Below are 19,988 nucleotides of genomic sequence, written 5' to 3' on the forward strand. Positions count from 1 at the left end.
CTTTAAATATTTGTATTTTCACTTCGTATCTTTCAGTGTAGCTCCTATGTTCGTATTCGCGTTCAGCACTGCTCTAGACCTGATGGAATTTCTCTAATTTACTGAGGTGCCCAATTCAATGACGGAATGCATACACCAATATGTCAATAAGTCAAAATATAATTTATTTGCTAAGTTTACAAACTTGTGCTAAAAGCTTCCTTATACTAGTAGTTATTTGGTTATAAAGGGTACAGGATAAAAACAGGATATAGAGAGTCGATTTTGATTGTACATAGAAGCATGTTTTACATAATCGAATAAAAAGAAAAATCGTGAGTGTCATTGAGTTTGGCACCTACGAAAATTGAATTGATCCATCTGGTATATTCTGTCTGTAAGAAAAGAATAGTGATAGTAATGGTTGAATGATGAATGTAATGATGATGTAACGAATGTTAATTTTTTTTTTTTTAATTACCTTGTTTACTGTGGTGCCCAATTCAATTATGGAATGCATAAATGCACCGTATGCATCAGGATTGTTAGGGTGGACAATCTGGCCCAAAGTTGGATAAAATGTTTTTCACTTTTTGAGGTTTCATTCCTCACTATCTTTTAGTGTTATCTCCATTAAATGCGACTCAAATTATTTTAACACGTTGGCTCTAATTTCAGTATTATAAGGTTTATTGTGTAAATTTCAGTGAAGTACAGTCTGCATGCAATGCAGGTCATGTCTATAAGTCTACAGAAAATTCCAAAGGAGTTTTAAGGTGGTTATTAAAATCGGTTACTGTACAAATGTGTAACATGCAACGTAGCTGAAAATCCAACCACAAAATATTGAATTACTTTTATTACGTCTTTAGAAAATTTGCTAAATTAAGGTTCTAAAATGTTTATTTTTTTTTGTTTCAGAAAGCGAATCAACATTTAGGTAAGTCCCCACACATTTACTACAAATAATATTGAAAAACGCATTGCTTGAAGTACCAACTTTTTTCCCTCATATGTCACTTATCCGGATCAAATGGTGAAAGCTCTATATTTTAAAGAAACCTGTATTAAGGTCTCGATAAACGGTTCATAGATGTCACGTTAACACCGTCTCTATACCCGAGCGAGTATTGCGCAATTTAGTTGGCGAGGGGGGCACGTCTGTTACGTAACTCTGTTGGGTCACGGGCGTGTTTTATCATTAATAATAATGCGGGCTTACTATGTTATGGTTCTTTACTACTACTAAATCTCCGATGTGGCCGCTGCGTAGTAGGAAGGAAGGATCGCGGTGAATGCCTCCCCTGTTGCCAAGTTGTGAAAAGGGTCTGAGTTTTAGCGGTTTTTTGATTCGAAGGAACCTTGTAGTACAACAATAATTGGTGTGACTGCGAAAGAATTTGAGTGACACCTACTTCCTTTGACGGTTTCCTTCCAGGTCGAGCTAATCGTCTAAAGAGAATAATAAATTAAATTCTTTATTCAGGGACAAAAAGAGAGAATCATTAAGAATATTTATATATAATATTCAATACGTACACAATTTTACACCCAATATAAACTGTATAGTCATATATAACGTTTGTGATCATCAAAAAACAAAATATATAATGAATAATAAATAAGTCAAGGTATATTAATAAAATTGTAGCATATGCGTATAATACACCTCAAATATTTAATGGAATTCTTCTGAAAAATCACTGTTTTTTGTCCATAATATCCAATCTAATAACGCTGTTTTTATAGTAAATATTTATATATTAAATCTCATCAAATTTAGATAAACTGTGTTTCTAAATTAAATATTGCATATATATTTACTGCAAAAATATTGTTTTTCATCAACATAACCCTTACACCCACCCACCCACCCCAAACATTGGCCAGTAAGAAATTGTTTTAAAAAATCTCTGTTTTTGTATTAAAAATTTATTAATATACATATATATATAATTATATCAAATTTAAATAAACAAACTGTGTTATTAGAATGGATATTAATGACAAAACCAGCTGTTATGCATGCATATTATTTTGAAAAACAATGATTTTTTTAAAACATTTTCTTACTGGTAAGTTGTGTGGGGTGGGTGGGGGGCTAAGGGTAGAATTAATGAAAAACGTTTTTTTTTGCAGAAAATAATTACCTGAGAAAAAAATGCTTTTTAAGAAAATTATAGGTGATAAAAAAATCTATAGTTTTTGTATCTACAATTTTCTCACATAACCTTAAGGTTTTCGAGTAAAACGTGAAAAACCCCCATTTTATTTCTCCAAAAAAAAAAGGTGTATCGCTATAAAAATGGCAGTAGCTCTGTCATTTTTTATCGAAAATAAGTGAAAACTCAGTTATTTTAAGATAATCTAATGTTTAGACTTTAATCGAATACCTTGTAAATTAATTTCAGTGGCTTTTTCGAGGAATTCGAGTGCTTAGACTAATCCTCTAAGCTTTGACTTACTTGGTGTGCCTGGAATAATCTGTTCTCCTTCTTACAGGTTAGATAAATATAATTATTCCAATATAATTACTTTCTATAAAATGAAAATTTAATTTTTATGTTTTTAGGGTTCTCTAATAAAAAAATTGTACCTAAATATAATAAACAACATATATACTTGCTATATAATAATAATAACAACAAATATCATATCAGTCTTTGATGCAAACGAAATAATAAAAATCCTAATAAATAAATTAAATAAATCCAAGCCCTTCCTAGAGTAGGACCATTAAGTTGAAATCAATTGTGAAAAAAAGAGAATATAACTTGTATGGGCAATAAGCTAAAAAAATACAGTGAAAATTAAATAAATCAGAACATATAGTAAATATATAAAAAATAATTATCTCCGCAAACTTCCAGTGGAAGGTGGTTAAACACTGTTACTGTCAAAATTTTAAGATTTTTTTTTATGAAACAAACCACAATGTATCAATACAATTACGTAACAATTTTGAACAAAAAAAGTGAAAGAAATAAAGGCATACATATTTTGCTGTTACTATGTTCAAAATGGTTCTGGAATTTTATTCCAGGCAGTAAGTAATTTCATGTATTATTATATATGTTTCAGGGTTTTTAAGTAATCCTAATAACATTCCAGGCATTAATTGTATAATAAATTATTTAATTTTAATTTCATTGTTTTTCCAGTCCACCTAATACGATTTCCAGGCAATGTCATGTTCCAGACCTTTGAACTATTTTATTTAAATTTTTACGTCATATTTTATATCTGAATGTCTTAAAAATAATTCTCCAGTCTATTTTGAGCATTCACAGGCATTTGAAAGGTATTTTCAAGCTACTGAAAAAATTTCTCATTTTATTCTTGGCATTCTTATAATATTTAGGCATAAAGAATAACTCGTTGAACTAGTAGTCGAATTTAAGCTAGGGAGAAAATAAAAAACTCTAAGTCTCAGTGTTAATTTTTTTTAAATTATTTATTTATTATATGTCCCGAAGACAGTACTAAGCAGGTCATCTTGTGAGGGTTATTACTAGTTTATAAGGTCTGATGATGCTTTTTTAAGCGAAACATGTAACCTTCGGGACATATAATAAATAATAAAAAAAAAATGAAACTGAGACTGAGAGTTTTTCATTTTTTCTCTACTTAAATATATCAAAAAGGCAAATTAAATCAACAGACATACCTTAAAAATTATTCACTTTTGGCAAAGATCAGTTATTACGAATCAGTTAATTTTTAGACCTAAACGAATAAATGTGTTCTGAATAAGGCCCTGTAGTCGTGCTTTCCTCATTGCCAACTTTCAAGGTCATAAGGACGCGCTTTTATTGTGCCCCATCTGGCAATTTCAAGCCAAGAAGGGGGAGGGGAGGGGGGAACTGTCGTTATGCAAGATTATGCTCTTCGTTTTTCATTTATTTATCGACGGAAGGCCTTTTTGAAAGTCAAGGGCAAATAGTAACGTCCGTCAATCGAGTGGAATAAAATCGGTTAATGGGACGCGAGGTTTTTTTCGAGCGATTTGTATAATTAAGATTCCTGTTTAGTGTTACTTTTTGTGTATAGTTTGTATAAAACAAACTGAATATTTCCCTTTCCTAATCCCTTGTTTTAAACATGACACTAAAATATCAAGTGGACACATTTGATTTGTATAGAACCTGCCCCATTTCCTAGCTCAACTATTTGCGAATATATCAATTCCCAATCTATTCCCTGCATTCTGGCAACATTGAATTCAGTATTATTAACGTGTCCGCGCACATTCCATCAAGGGGGAAGAACAGGTCCTCTTATTCCCTTATTGTTCCCTGTATGTATGTATACATACATTCCCTGCGGTTAATAATTCAACATGCAAGGGTCAGGGGGACCAGAGTCCTTGAACTTGAAGTTTGAGTGCCAGTTCGTCATCGTTGGCCCACTTCGATTCCTAACTCAATATTAAACTTTAAATTGGATTTTAATATTATTTTACCTGGGGAAATTGAGTCAATCAACTGAGTAGGATGTGATGAGTCTGGAGAATTAATCGTTTTTCTATAGATGTGAATTTTAGCAGCAGGAAACGGTGGGGTTAAAAAAAACAGGATTTTTGCAAAAAATAATTGACCAAATAACTTAGAACCTTCTGGCATCGATTAGCATTAGATCTCTTAATATTCATAAGAAATTTCAAATAAATTGCTCTTGATTTGAATTTTTTTTGTTACTCCCACCAAATTAAAAATTCATAAGAAATTCAAATCAAGAACGATTTACTTAAAACTTCTTGTGATTATAGAGACATCTATTGCTAATCGACGAGCGAAGGTTGCAAATTAATTGGTGTATTATTTTTTAATTTATAATTTTTTTACCAAAAATAGTCCAACAGAACTCATGGTGCAATATCAAGTTTTTTATGAGTGTTTTTGTTAAAAAATTTATAACGTAAAAAATAATAGACCAATTAACTTGCAGTCTTCTCTCATCGATTAACAATAGATTTCTCAATAAACGTAAAAAATTTCAAGTAAATTGCTCTTGATTTGCATTTCTTATGAATAGTTGGATTAAAACAATTTGTTGCAGAAGAATTTCTTACTGGGAAAACTGTTTGTAACTCAGAGAAAAGAAATTACTTTAGATATGAAATTAACAACAATAAAGACAATATGACGGAAATGTATGAAATAATAAGAGAGGCGACTAACCAAAAACAGATTGAATACTTCACATTAAAATAAAGACTTGCAATATTAAACAAAAAAAAATGGTGTAAAAAATTCACATACTTCTCAACCCTCGAAGCCTAAAGAACCTCTTTTTGGCTCCAATTACCCATAACAAGCTAATAAAACACATCAACAATCTCAAAAAAAAAGCTCTTCAGGTTTTAAGGGCATATCCGCTAATCTGATTAAACAAATACGTGCAGAAAACCTAGAACAACTTATTCACGTAATAAATAAAATCTATGAAAGTGAACATCTATCTAGTAGCTTCCAAAATCCATCTGAGACTCAGGAATCATTGACGATCGTAATGAATTGATGGTTCACGTCTGTATTTGGATCAATTACGTAAGAAAAGTAACATTTTAAGATGATTCAAGGCATATTAGAGAGGTGAGATGCGGTAGAAACCCAAATAATCGACTTTTGACCCACTTTTTGGCATGAAAACCTATCTGAGACCCAGGAATCATTGACGATCGCAATGAATTGATGGTTCACGTCTGTATTTGGATCAATTACGTACGAAAAGTAATATTTCAAGATGATTCGTGGCATATTAGAGAGGTGAGATGCGGTAGAAACCCAAATAATCGACTTTTGACCCACTTTTTGGCATGAAAACCCATCTGAGATCCAGGAATCATTGACGATCGTAATGATTTGATGGTTCACGTCTGTATTTGGATCAATTACATGAGAAAAGTAACATTTCAAGATGATTCGAGGCATATTAGAGGTGAGATGCGGTAGAAACCCAAATAATCGACTTTTGACCCCTCTTTTGGCATGAAAACCCATCTGAGACCCAGAAATCATTGACGATCGTAATGATTTGATGGTTCACGTCTGTGTTTGGATCAATTACGTAAGAAAAGTAACATTTCAAGATGATTCGAGGCATATTAGAGAGGTGAGATGCGGTAGAAACCCAAGTAATCGACTTTTGACTCACTTTTTGGCATGAAAACCCATCTGAGATCCAGGAATCATTGACGATCGTAATGATTTGATGGTTCACGTCTGTATTTGGATCAATTACATGAGAAAAGTAACATTTCAAGATGATTCGAGGCATATTAGAGAGGTGAGATGCGGTAGAAACCCAAATAATCGACTTTTGACCCACTTTTTGGCATGAAAACCTATCTGAGACCCAGGAATCATTGACGATCGCAATGAATTGATGGTTCACGTCTGTATTTGGATCAATTACGTACGAAAAGTAATATTTCAAGATGATTCGTGGCATATTAGAGAGGTGAGATGCGGTAGAAACCCAAATAATCGACTTTTGACCCACTTTTTGGCATGAAAACCCATCTGAGATCCAGGAATCATTGACGATCGTAATGATTTGATGGTTCACGTCTGTATTTGGATCAATTACATGAGAAAAGTAACATTTCAAGATGATTCGAGGCATATTAGAGAGGTGAGATGCGGTAGAAACCCAAATAATCGACTTTTGACCCACTTTTTGGCATGAAAACCCATCTGAGACCCAGGAATCATTGACGATCGCAATGATTTGATGGTTCACGTCTGTATTTGGATCAATTACGTACGAAAAGTAACATTTCAAGATGATTCGAGGCATATTAGAGAGGTGAGATGCGGTAGAAACCCAAATAATCGACTTTTGACCCACTTTTTGGCATGAAAACCTATCTGAGACCCAGGAATCATTGACGATCGCAATGAATTGATGGTTCACGTCTGTATTTGGATCAATTACGTACGAAAAGTAACATTTCAAGATGATTCGAGGCATATTAGAGAGGTCAGATGCGGTAGAAACCCAAATAATCGACTTTTGACCCCTTTTTTGGCATGAAAACCCATCTGAGACTTAGGAATCATTGACGATCGCAATAAATTGATGGTTCACGTCTGTGTTTGGATCAATTACGTACGAAAAGTAACACTTCAAGATGATTCGAGGCATATTAGAGAGGTGAGATGCGGTAGAAACCCAAATAATCGACTTTTGACCCACTTTTTGGCATGAAAACCCATGTGAGACCCAGAAATCATTGACAATCTTAATGAATTGATGGTTCACGTCTGTATTTGGATCAATTACTTACGAGGAGTAACATTTTAGGATGATTCGAGGCATATTAGAGAGGTGAGTTGCGATTGAAAGTTAAAAAATTGACTTTTGACCTCTCATTGTCTTAGTCTGCTCAATAGTTTGTCATCATCATATCTAATGATGACAAACTATTATATATACCTAGAAGACACGAAAGCAGTTACAAATGCCTGGAAGAGATAAAAAAATACTTTACATTTTTGGAAAGCGTGGAAAATGACAAAAGTCTGAATAACATTAATTAAAAAATATAGGTTTCTCACTCGGTGAGACATTAAAACATTGTTGACATTAAAAAATAGGAATTTCAAGTATTTCAAGGAATTCCAATATTTCAAGGAATATTTGCTAAATAACCGTTTTTCAAGTCATTTTATGCCTTCCAAAGATATTTTTTACGCTTAAATTGCCTTCATAACTGCCTCGGTTTCCTGGATTTTAAATTTTCCAGTTAGCCTCAAAAACCGAAGATCCACCACTGGCCACGATACTCCCACTAATATCCGCATATAAAGAGCGACATTTGAACGGTCCGTAGCGGCAACACCGTCGAACGAAACCCGACCAAAAGGCAGAATACCCCCCAAAATATTGCCGGGAGAAGCCGCGTGAACCTCGCGCCAGCTCTACGACACAATAGAGCGTTTTCGTCGCGTTAAACCACGTTTTAGGTTCAAATTATCAGCCAAAAAATGATGGATTAAACCGGCTTATCTTTTATTACATTAATTATAATATGCTCTCGAGATTATTATTATTTTTTTTCTAAAATAGTTTTTATCAGTTAATGGTTGAGAGTGGATCTAGTAGCGAGAGCTTGGAGCGTTCGTTATTCGGGTGCGTGTTTTATTGTGCTCGTTTTAAGATCAAGGATACGACTTGTAAGAGTACTCTTTAATAAGTGAGAGTGATCCTTTCAGGTCTTTGACTGTGTTTACTTTGTCTGATTTGAAGAGGGTGCATTATTTCCGGCATATATTTATTATATGCTATTTATGGAGATTTGCCCAGGAAAGTGGGCATAGAGCGGTATTTTGCATATATATTACATACTGGCCCACATTTGCTCGGTTATGACTTATGAAATTAAAAAAATATATATATGGCAACGTAGTAATCCATTAAGAAACGCATTCAATTGTATTGGTTTGACCACCAGAAAAAATTCTATTCAGAGAAGTTGAGGGTACAGTTTTTCTGTCATAGGTCTCGTGCAGGGGGGTGCAGGGTGACGAGGGAGCTGTTAATTAAATTATTAATGAAAAAAAATATCTAGGCCTAGAATTAATAAAAAAATTATTTCCAGTTCCTGAAAACTATAAAAAAATATGTTAAAATGTCTGGAACAGTTGCTTCAAAAGCCTAGAAGTCCTTTTTTATGCTTTGAAGGCACGTTTAAAATTCCTGAAATAAATATGACTTTTTCAAAATGCCTGGAATCAAATGAAAAATTACTGGCAAAGTTTCCTAGGCATTCACTATCTGGAAAAGTCAATTAATTATTTTTGGATTATTCCAGGTTTTTGAACCCTAATTTTAGGTAATTCATATATATTTTTTTAATTCCAGGCAGTTCAATAAATTAATGGTTTTAGGCAGTTTATAGTCTTGAGCAAATTTTTTTTTTAATCTGAGACACTTGAAGCGTGATTTTTCACACCTCTAATGCCTGGACAAATAAATCAATTATTTTTCATTATTCCAGGCAGTTTAACCATAATTTTCTTTGTAATTCCAGAGCTCAAATGCCTGGAAGAATTAAAAAAAAAACAATATTTATATTTATTCCAGGCAAGCAGTAGAATAATGAATTGCCTCAGATTTTTTTTTTTAATTATTCCAGGCAGTTGAACCACGCGAAAAATATTTCCTGGAAAATTACTTTGAGAGTCTGGACCATATGAAAAATGCCTTTAATAACATATTCTTTAAACTCGACGATACCCGCCACAAATCATTTTTCCCACTAAGCCGCATGACGCACATACGCGTCACGACGACTTAATTATCTTAGGAGAGAGTAAAATCTATGGCTCGGTGAACTAGAAATAATATTTATCGTGTTCGTTTTAATAAAAAAAATTATTTTACGAAATGTGGAATTGGGTGGTAGTAAAACGTTTTTTTTACGTCAGAAGTTACCATGTCTCTCCTTTTTTTTTATTATTGATTTTTTAAACCCCTTTTCTGGCGGGCCGAAATTAGCTTGGAGGGCCGCGTGTACCATATACGCGTCACGAAAATGATTTAAAAAAAAAATATGGAGAAATTCAAATATCTGGAAATAAATGAGTAAATTACTGGATTAATCTGGAAAATGTAAAAACATATTTTCTGGAAAACTTAAAAATCAAATTTATAGAACAAAATTGAAAATCAGTTTTGCAGCATGAACCATAATCATCTTTAATAAAGAACTACAAAAAGCGTCGCAGACATTTTTTTTACCAGGCCACATGACCCACGTATGTGTCACGGTAGCTAAATTATCTTACGGGAGAGTAAACTCCACGGCCCAGTAAGCTAGAAATGATTATATGAGTAAAAGAGAAATTGTGAATATAATGCTTGGAATTTAATGAAAAACTACTGGAAACGCTTTAAAAGTATTTTCTGGACAAATAAACGTGAAAATTAGCTCAAAGGTCTGCAACAAAAAAATTCGTACCAGGCCACATGACTCACATACGTGTCACGCCAACTAAATGATCTTACGGGAAAGTAAGATACACGGCCTGGTGAGCTAGAAATTAAAATCATTAGTTAAAAAAAGTTATGTTAGAGATATTCGATCTGAGTTTGTACGTTTTAACCTTAAATATGTCCATGTCGCTCTATTATTGACCTTTTTAAATGGTTGGAATTTAGTGAAAAAAAATAATGGAAAAGCCTGGAAAACACAAAATATTATTTTCTGGAAAACATAAAAATAAATATTAATTTAAAAGCGTGCAACATACGAAACATAGAAACACCTTAAATAAGATAAGTCAAAAAGCGCAACGAGAAATTTTTTTACACCAGGCCGCATGACCCACATACCTGTCACGGCAACTAAATTATTTTACGTGGATTTTACCCACGGCTCGGTAAACTAGGAATCATATTTAGCATGTTAATTTTAAATTGAAAAAAAATATTACAGACAGTGAAATTGAGTAGCAGTAGTAAAGCGTTTTTTGCACTCTCTATGACTGACCTTCTTCGAAACTCTCTGCTTCTCTGACAGTGCCAAATTAGCTTAGCGGGCCGCGTGTACCATATGTGCGTCAAGACGCTGATATTTAGAACAAAAAACAGTACTGTACTGAAATGCCTGGAATAAAAGAAAAATTTACTCCCAAATGCCTGGAAGTCTAGAGAAAACCGTTTTGATGTGAAAATGACCGTTTTTGAATGCCTGGAATTAAATTAAAAACTACTGGAAAATTTTCCCAGGCATTCACTCTCTGGAAAAGTAAATTAATTATTTTTGTATTATTCCAGGTTATTGTTATGCTGCACTATAGGCGGTTGAACCCTAATTTTAGGCAATTCAATAAATTAATGGTTTTAGTCAGTTATTATAGTCTAAGACACTTGAAGCACGATTTTCTTTGTAATTTGCACACCTCTAATGCCTGGACGAATAAATTAATTATTTTTATTTATTCCAGGCAGTTTTACAGTTTGGTTTATTTTGAGGCAATTGAACCACAATTTTCTGTGTAATTCCAGACCTCAGCTGCCTGGAAGAATAGATTCATTTTTTTTTAAATTTATTCCAGGAAATTATTTCCGGATTTTAGGCAGTAGAATAATGAATTGCCTCTACCTCTCTAAACCTCGGGACTGCCTGGAATAATAAAATAATTTTTTTATTCCAGGCAGTTGAGCCACGCGAAAAATATTTTAATAAAACCGCCACAAATAATTTTTCTTACCAGGCCGCATGACGCACATACGCGTCACGGATAACTAAATTATCTTAGGAGAGAGTAAAATCTATGGCCCAGTCAGCTAGAAATCATATTACGAATAGAAACAATTATTCTAAATAGAAGAGAAATTATGGATATAATGCCTGGAATTATATGAAAAATTAATGCAAGAGTGGTTTCAAAATGAAAACAATATGGTAAAATGCCTGGAATTAAATCAAGAATTCTTTTCAATTCCTAGAAACTATAAAAATATGGAACAAAAGGGAAAATTGCTCCCAAATGCCTGAAAGTTTTTTTGATGCCTTGAAGAGGTCGGAAATGTCTGGAATTGAAATGAAAAATTACTGGAAAAACGCGTTTTCCAAGCAGCAACTCCCTGGAATTCATTTCCCGGGCATTCACTCTCTGGAAAAGTAAATTAATTATTTTTGTATTATTCCAGGTTATTGTTTTGCTGCACTATAGGCGGTTGAACCCTGATTTTAGGCAGTTCAAAAAATTAATGGTTTTAGTCAGTTATTATAGTCTAAGACACTTGAAGCACGATTTTCTTTGTAATATGCACACCTCTAATGCCTGGACGAATAAATTAATTATTTTTATTTATTCCAGGCAGTTTTACAGTTTGGTTTATTTTGAGGCAATTGAACCACAATTTTCTGTGTAATTCCAGACCTCAACTGCCTGGAAGAATAGATTCATTTTTTTAAAATTTATTCCAGGAAATTATTTCCGGATTTTAGGCAGTAGAATAATGGATTGCCTCTACCTCTCTAAACCTCGGGACTGCCTGGAATAATAAAATAATTTTTTTATTCCAGGCAGTTGAGCCACGCGAAAAATATTTTAATAAAACCGCCACAAATAATTTTTCTTACCAGGCCGCATGACGCACATACGCGTCACGACGACTAAATTATCTTACGAAAGAGTAAACTCTACGGCCCAGTCAGCTAGAAATTATATTACGAATAGAAACAAATATTCTAAATAGAAGAGAAATTATGGATATAATGCCTGGAATTATATGAAAAATTAATGCAAGAGTGGTTTCAAAATAAAAAAAAATATGGTTAAATGCCTGGAATTAAATCAAGACTTCTTGTCAATTCTTAGAAACTATAAAAATATGGAACAAAAGGGAAAATTGCTCCCAAATGCCTGAAAGTTCTTTTGATGCCTTGAAGAGGTCGGAAATGTCTGGAATTGAAATGAAAAATTACTGGAAAAACGCGGTTTCCAAGCAGCAACTCCCTGGAATTCATTTCCCGGGCATTCACTCTCTGGAAAAGTAAATTAACTATTTGTGTATTATTCCAGGTTATTGTTTTGCTACACTAGGCGGTTGAACCCTAATTTTAGGCAATTCAATAAATTAATGGTTTTAGTCAGTTATTATAGTCTAAGACACTTGAAGCACGATTTTCTTTCTTTGTAATTTGCACGCCTCTAATGCCTGGACGAATAAATTAATTATTTTTATTTATTCCAGGCAATTGTTGCGTGATTTTAGGTCGTAAACGTACCTAGAAAAATATATTCAATATTTTTTAATTTTTCCAGGCAGTTTTATAGTTTGGTTTAGTCCAGGCAATTGAAACACAATTTTCTTTGTAATTCCAGCCCTCAACTGCCTGGAAGAATAGATTCATTATTTTTTAAAAATTTATTCCAGAGATATTTAAATATCTGGAATTAAATGAGAAAATTACTGGAATAACTTGGAAAAACGCTAAAAAATATTTCCTGGAAAACATGAAAATGACAATCAAATGTATAAAACGAAATTGAAAATTAGTTCAAAACTCTGCAGGTTATGAGCCACAAACACATTTATTAAAGAACTACAAAAATGTCCACAAAGAATTTTGTTTACCAGGCCACATGACCCGCATATGTGTCACGACAACTAAATTATTTTACGGGAGAGTAAACTTTACGGCCTGCTGAGCTTAGAAATCATATTTAACATGTTAGTTTTAATTTTTGAAAAAATATAGATATGGTAAAATGCCTGGAATTAAATCAAGAATTCTTTTCAATTCCTAGAAACTATAAAAATATGGAACAAAAGTGAAAATTACTCCCAAATGCCTGAAAGTTCTTTTGATGCCTTGCAGAGATCTGAAATGTCTGGAATCAAATGAAAAATTACTGGAAAAACGGGTTTTCCAAGCAGCAACTCCCTGGAAAAGTATATTAATTTTTTTTGTATTATTCCAGTTTATAGTTCTGCTACACTTGCCAATTGAACCCTAATTTTTATTAATTTTGTGCAAGTCACAGTTAATCAATTTTTTTGTTTTTTAATAAATTTATAATTTTAGACAGTTCAGTTATATTATAATTTTAACCGGTTTTTTTTATATTAGGCACTTGAATCATGATTTTCTTTATAATTCCACCTGGATCCTTTCAAATTATTGACTCCAGGCAGTTATTTCCGAATTTCAGGCAATGGAATAATAAATTGTGTCTACCTCTAAACCTCAACTGCCTGGAAAAATAAAATCAAGTTTGTATTATTCCAGGCAATTGAAAATTAGCTCGAAAGAATAAATTTGAATACCTTCAACAAAATAGAAGAGAAATTATGGATATGATGCCTGGAATTATATAAAAAATTAATGGAAAGGGGCCTGGAAAACGTCGAAAAAAATATTTCTTTAATAACATAAAAATGACAATGAAATACCTAGAATTAAATTGAAAACTAGGTAAAAAATTTGGTAAAATAAACAGAGAAATTGCCCTCAATGCCTGAAAATTGAGAAAAAAATGGTTTAAATGCCTTGAAGAGATATTAAATGATTGAAACAAATATTACTTTTATTATCTAAAAAAGTATGAAAAAATATTTCCTGTCTAACATAAGAATGATTTTTAATTCACAGAATAAAATTGAAAATAAATTAAAAATTGAGCAGCATAATATGAAATATAAAAGACACGCTTAATAAAATATTCCTTAAAACTGACAAAGAATTTTTCTTACGAGGCCACACGACCCACATACGCGTCACGGAAACTAAATAATCCTTTATGGCAAAATAAATTCACGGTCCGGTGAGCTGGAAATCAAAATCATTAATTGAAAAAAAAAATATTTTAGAGACCTTCGTAGTAAAGCATTTTTTGTGGACCTCAAAAATTACCATGTGTCTCTCTATTATTGACCTCCCACTTTGGTTCTCCCAGCAGACTGGAATTAACTTGGTGGGCCGCGTGTACCATTAAAGCGCCACGCAACTAATTTCAAGATTAATGAAATACACTTTAAAAAGTTCTACAAATTTCGAACACTGTGTATTTTTAAGACGTTGAGTTAGAATTATATAATGCTGTAATTTTTTTCCATTGGCCATTAACCTCTTGCGTTCCATTTACATATTTAGTAAGGTCGAACAACAAAATCCATAGTGTAGCTTACGTGACTTCCGCATTGAACGCTTGCCCCGGGGGGTGGGTTCTATTCCCAAAATGTCCCTAAATGAATCGACGTTCTCGTATTAGTTGGCAACGATCCAGAGTTTGCCGCTCCTTGTTTATACACTTGGACGTGAGTGGCTGCCTTTTGTTTTCTGTATATTGTTCTTAAATATAGGAAACATTCGCTAAAAATTTTACATAAATCGATATGATCTTCTGGAAATTGGGTTTTTAGTCTAGTCACTAGGCAACGAAGTTCTGTAAAGTCTTTGATGTAAGTGCTATTATTGTATAGCTACAGTTGTACACTATATAGGGCATAACTTGCTGTCGCAGTATCTCAAAAAAACCTCTTAGTAAAGTCATTTTCTTCTATATTTACAAAGATTTACCCAGTAAGAAATTCTGTTGAAAAATCACCGTTTTTCCTCCATAATATCTAATGTAAGAGCACTGTTTTTGTATTAAATATTTATTAAATATACATATATATATTTATATCATATTTAAATAAATAATTTATTTCATGTGTATTATTTGATGAAACGGTGATTTTGCAGAAGAATTTCTTACTGGTAAGTTGTGTGGGGTGGGTGGGGGGGTAAGTGTTTTGTTGATGAAAAACAATATTTTTGCAAAAATTAAACGTTAAATAGATATATTCTGCAAAAACATTGTTTTTCATCAGGACAACCCTTAACCCCCCACCCACCCCAAATATGTGACCAGTAAGAAATTCTGTTGAAAAATCACCGTTTTTCGTCCATAATATTTAACCTAAGAGCACTGTTTTTGTATTAAATATTTATTAAATATACATATATACAATTATATCAAATTTAAATAAATAATTTAATTCTTGTGTATTATTTGATGAAAAAGTGATTTTGCAGAAGAATTTCTTACTGGTAAGTAGTGTGGGGTGGGTGGGGGGGTAAGGGTTGTCCTGATAAGAAACAATATTTATGCAAAAATTAAATATTAAATATATATTTTCTGCAAAAACATTGTTTTTCATCAGGACAACCCTTACCCCCCCACCCACCCCATATATTTGACCAGTAAGAAATTCTGTTGAAAAATCACCGTTTTTCGTCCATAATATCTAACCTAAGAGCACTGTTTTTGTATTAAATATTTATTAAATATACATATATACAATTATATCAAATTTAAATAAATAATTTAATTCTTGTGTATTATTTGATGAAACGGTGATTTTGCAGAAGAATTTCTTACTGGTAAGTTGAGTGGGGTGGGTGGGGGGGTAAGAGTTGTCCTGATGAAAAACAATATTTATGCAAAAATTAAATATTAAATATATATTTTCTGCAAAAACATTGTTTTTCATCAGGACAACCCTTACCCCCCCCCACCCACCCCACACTACTTACCAGTAAGAAATTCTCTTTGAAAATCACCGTTTTTCGTCCATAACATTTTGTCTTAAGAGCACTGTTTTTGTATTAAATATTTATTAATATACATATATATAATTATATCAAATTTAAATAAATAATTTAATTCATCTGTATTATTTGATGAAACAGTGATTTTGCAGAAGAATTTCTTACTGGTAAGTTGTGTGGGGTGGGTGGGGGGGGTAAGGGTTGTGTTGATGAAAAACAATGTTTTTGCAAAAATGAAACATTAAATATATATTTTCTGCAAAAACATTGTTTTTCATCAACACAACCCTTATTCTGCAATTTGTATTAATATCAGTAAATAAATAATTTTTTAAATATTTAACGCCAAAAATTATTAATATTGAATTAATACTTTTTGGCGCCCAACAATAATTTTTTTAAAATTTTTGTATTACTGTCTAGATTTGTTAAAAATTGTGTTTTTCCATTGTGGTTGATCCAATTAAATAAGAAAACACTAATTTTATAATAATTCTTCATTTATTTTTAAACTACGTCCAGAATATAGGTCATAGGAGGACCAAAATCTCGACTTTATCGCACATATCCCTGTCTCAATTCTTTAATATCTTCGGTATCATTTTAAAATTGTGTTTTTCTATTGCAGTTTATTTAATTATTCTGCAATTTGTATTAATATCAGTAAATAGATAATTTATAAATATTTAACGGCAAAATTATTAATATTGTATTATAACTTTTTGGCGCCCAACAATTTTTTTTTTTTTTAATAAGTTTTTTTAAATTTTTGCATTACTGTCTGGATCTCTTACAAATAGTGTTTTCTGGTATAGTTTGGTCAATGTGAGCGAGACAGCAACATTTTATTACCTTCATCTGTCATAATGACACACTGAGACAGGGATATTTGAACCTCTATTTCTTTTTTCCATATCTTCCTCTCATTTTTTTATTACCGCTTAGATCTTTTGAAAATAAGGTTTTTCTTGCATTGCTTGACTAATATGATTGACTGAGACTGAATAAGTGGAAATTTTCAATTTTAGTTTCATATCCGCACTATCACTTACAAAAAAAGCATTTTTCCTTTACTATGGCCCTAATAAAACAATTGGTGCACCTACTACCTTGTTTGAATAAGTTCTCTAATAATTAATTTCTTCATAATCTGAACGTATGAAACGCGATATTAATCGAAAGTTCAATACCCCCTAGAGGCATTACTATAACATAATAACTCTTCGCAACTGATGCAACCTTGAAACACTTCTAAGTAAATCAATTACGGGTAGAATAAAAAAAAAAGAAAAAAAATCAGACAACGCAAACGAGTCAATCGCCTTAGACAAATCCAACAACATCCTTTCTCCATAGCAGCAGCAGCAACAGCTGGTACCACCACCTCTATCACCAACAAACCACGTTGAAACAGTTAATAAGCGTCGGGTTGATTGACTGAACAGTTTGATGTGGCAATAGACCGGCCGCATCGCGTATTATTTACATTATTATTAGAAACTATTTTGCAATTTGTGAATTTTTTTGTATGAACGCGCGGATTCTTTGTGGAATTTTTAAAATATAACTGTCGACAACGTTGCAGAGCCAGTCAGTATAATACGTTTGTTGTTGCACGTGTCGCTGCTCTCCGGGACTATTTTCAAGCGTTTACGGTGAGTTTTTTTTAATCAAGAAGAGAGTGCATTCGGGTGAGAAAAGTGATTATGGTTAATGTGGTAAGTGTGCGGTGAAACTCGAAAGGGAGTGTGAACTATGGACGATGGGTTTTAGGTAAGAAAGTTTCACTGTAGCATGCAAATTAAGGCTAAAAAAGTGGGACATGGTATTTTTTTTTAGTAAATTTAATACGTGAATATGCAAGGAGGTCACTTATTTTAAAGGATTACTGCCTGAATCTTTCAATGATTTTTAAAGTGGCATCCTCAATAAAAAGAGTCTTATAGTCCTATGGACCCCTAGTTATTTAATTTTTTAATCGACTTTCAATAGCTACGTTTACAACGCGCTATTAGGTTTATAGATCAAACGATAGACTATTTTTATTTAGTACGGCCCTGTTTACAAGGATTGATTTTGAGGGTTAAATTAGCGCAGGAGTTTCTCTGGAATCAACATTTCAGTTGAAGGGATTTTTTCGCTTTAGAGGACATAACTTTACTAAAATTGCTGTTTAAAATAATAAAAATATACTAATAATTTTTTTTCTAGGCTTAAGCTCTTTTTCTTTATTTTTATGTGCAAAAATAAAAACCTCTTAAGCAAAACTTAGGACTAGTCATTTTGGTAATTCAAAATCAGTATTAAATATCCGGTACACGCGCTGTAAACGTAACTAATGAAATTTACTGCAGAAGTGTGCCAAATATATGTAAATTCGATTTAAAGAGTTGTTGTATTGTTTAATAGGTGAATATTAAAGCGAGTTATTCCGTTATCAAAATTGGAATGAAAAACTGTAAAATGTACCTAAAATATGTGGAAAAATTGCGCATTTAAGGAAAATTTCACTAAACAATTATCAGTACTGCTAAGGTTAATTTAAAATATAATATAGACGAGGGAAAGAATATTATTTTCTTTACAAATACCCTGAAACCTTAATTAGTTCATTAAAATGTTTGGTTTTCCGTTAAAGCATCGCGGAATTTGTATAGCATTTATTGTATTCCTGGACCACCCTGTATATTTTTTTATTTTTTTTTTTTGAATTTGACTCTAATTGCAAAATATACATAATAATAAACAAATCTTATTTTTATTAAAGAATATATTTGTTTATTTAAAAAAATTGTTCTATTTTTTTAATTTAAAAAAATATATATTTTCAATTAAATTTGAGATATTTACTGTATATGTTGTATTAATTACCTTCTAATTTAAAATATTTATTTTAATTTTTATTATTAATATTTTATTTTTTTTTTTTGCAAAATAGACTATTTTAAAAAAACCTTAAATAAAAAAAAGAATTAAAAAATTGATATATCTAATGTTGGTATATTTTTGTTATTTTAATTATTAAACTTTTCCTTAAATAAATTTTGACAAAAAATAAAAAAAAAATTACAGGGTTACTGAGTGCTCTTCAAGGTAATTGAGGGCAATCTGAGTCAATCTGCGCCTCTCTTTTTTGAATCTTGCGTTTCTAGATAATCTGAGAGTCTCATTTCAGAGATCTGAGCTACTTAGAGTGAGTAGGGTAAGACTTCTGAACTACTTGGGGTGCCTGGAATAATCTTCTAATTACTCTGAAACGTCTTCAAGGCAAATCAGTGTAATCTGAGTTAATCTGCGCCTCCCTCTTTTAAATCTTGCGTTTCTAGATAATCTGAGAGTCTCATTTCAAAGATCTGAGCTACTTGGAGTGCCTGGAATAGTCTTCTAACTACTCTGAGACGTCTTCAAGACACTTGAGAGTAATCTGAGCCTCCTTCTTTTGAATCGTTCGTTTCTATATAATCTAAGAGTCTTATTCCAGGGATCTGAGCTACTTGGAGTGCCTGGAATAATCTTCTAACTACTCTGAGACGTCTTCAAGACACTTGAGAGTAATCTGAGCCTCCTTCTTTTGAATCGTTCGTTTCTAGATAACCTGAGAGTCTTATTCCAGGGATCTGAGCTGCTTGGAGTGCCTGGAATAATCTTCTAACTACTCTGAGACGTATTCAAGATAATTGAGTGCAATCTAAGTCAATCTGCGCCTCCCTCTTTTAAATCTTTCGTTTCTACATAATCTAACAGTCTTATTCCAGGGATCTGAGCTACTTGGAGTGCCTGGAATAATCTTCTAACTACTCTGAGACGTCTTCAAGACACTTGAGAGTAATCTGAGCCTCCTTCTTTTGAATCGTTCGTTTCTAGATAACCTGAGAGTCTTATTCCAGGGATCTGAGCTGCTTGGAGTGCCTGGAATAATCTTCTAACTACTCTGAGATGTCTTTAAGGC

The 19,988-nt window shown here is 32.4% G+C and overlaps 1 protein-coding gene and 1 long non-coding RNA gene across 7 annotated transcripts in view; one reads left to right on the forward strand and one right to left on the reverse strand.

The window, feature by feature from the left end:
• Positions 1-19,988, forward strand: part of LOC126745677 (5'-AMP-activated protein kinase subunit gamma-2) — a 158,688-nt gene that overhangs the window by 53,561 nt on the left and 85,139 nt on the right. For all 4 annotated transcript variants that reach the window (XM_050453638.1, XM_050453637.1, XM_050453639.1 and 1 more), the window contains one exon: positions 901-919. In XM_050453638.1, the coding sequence (XP_050309595.1) occupies positions 901-919 (19 nt within the window). The remainder of the gene's footprint in view (positions 1-900; positions 920-19,988) is intronic.
• The window catches only part of LOC126745684 (uncharacterized), a 107,262-nt gene that overhangs the window by 45,935 nt on the left and 41,339 nt on the right, over positions 1-19,988 (reverse strand). The window lies entirely within an intron of this gene.

Source organism: Anthonomus grandis, chromosome 16 (assembly GCF_022605725.1).
Source record: "Anthonomus grandis grandis chromosome 16, icAntGran1.3, whole genome shotgun sequence".
Classification (NCBI taxonomy): Eukaryota; Metazoa; Arthropoda; class Insecta; order Coleoptera; family Curculionidae; genus Anthonomus; species Anthonomus grandis.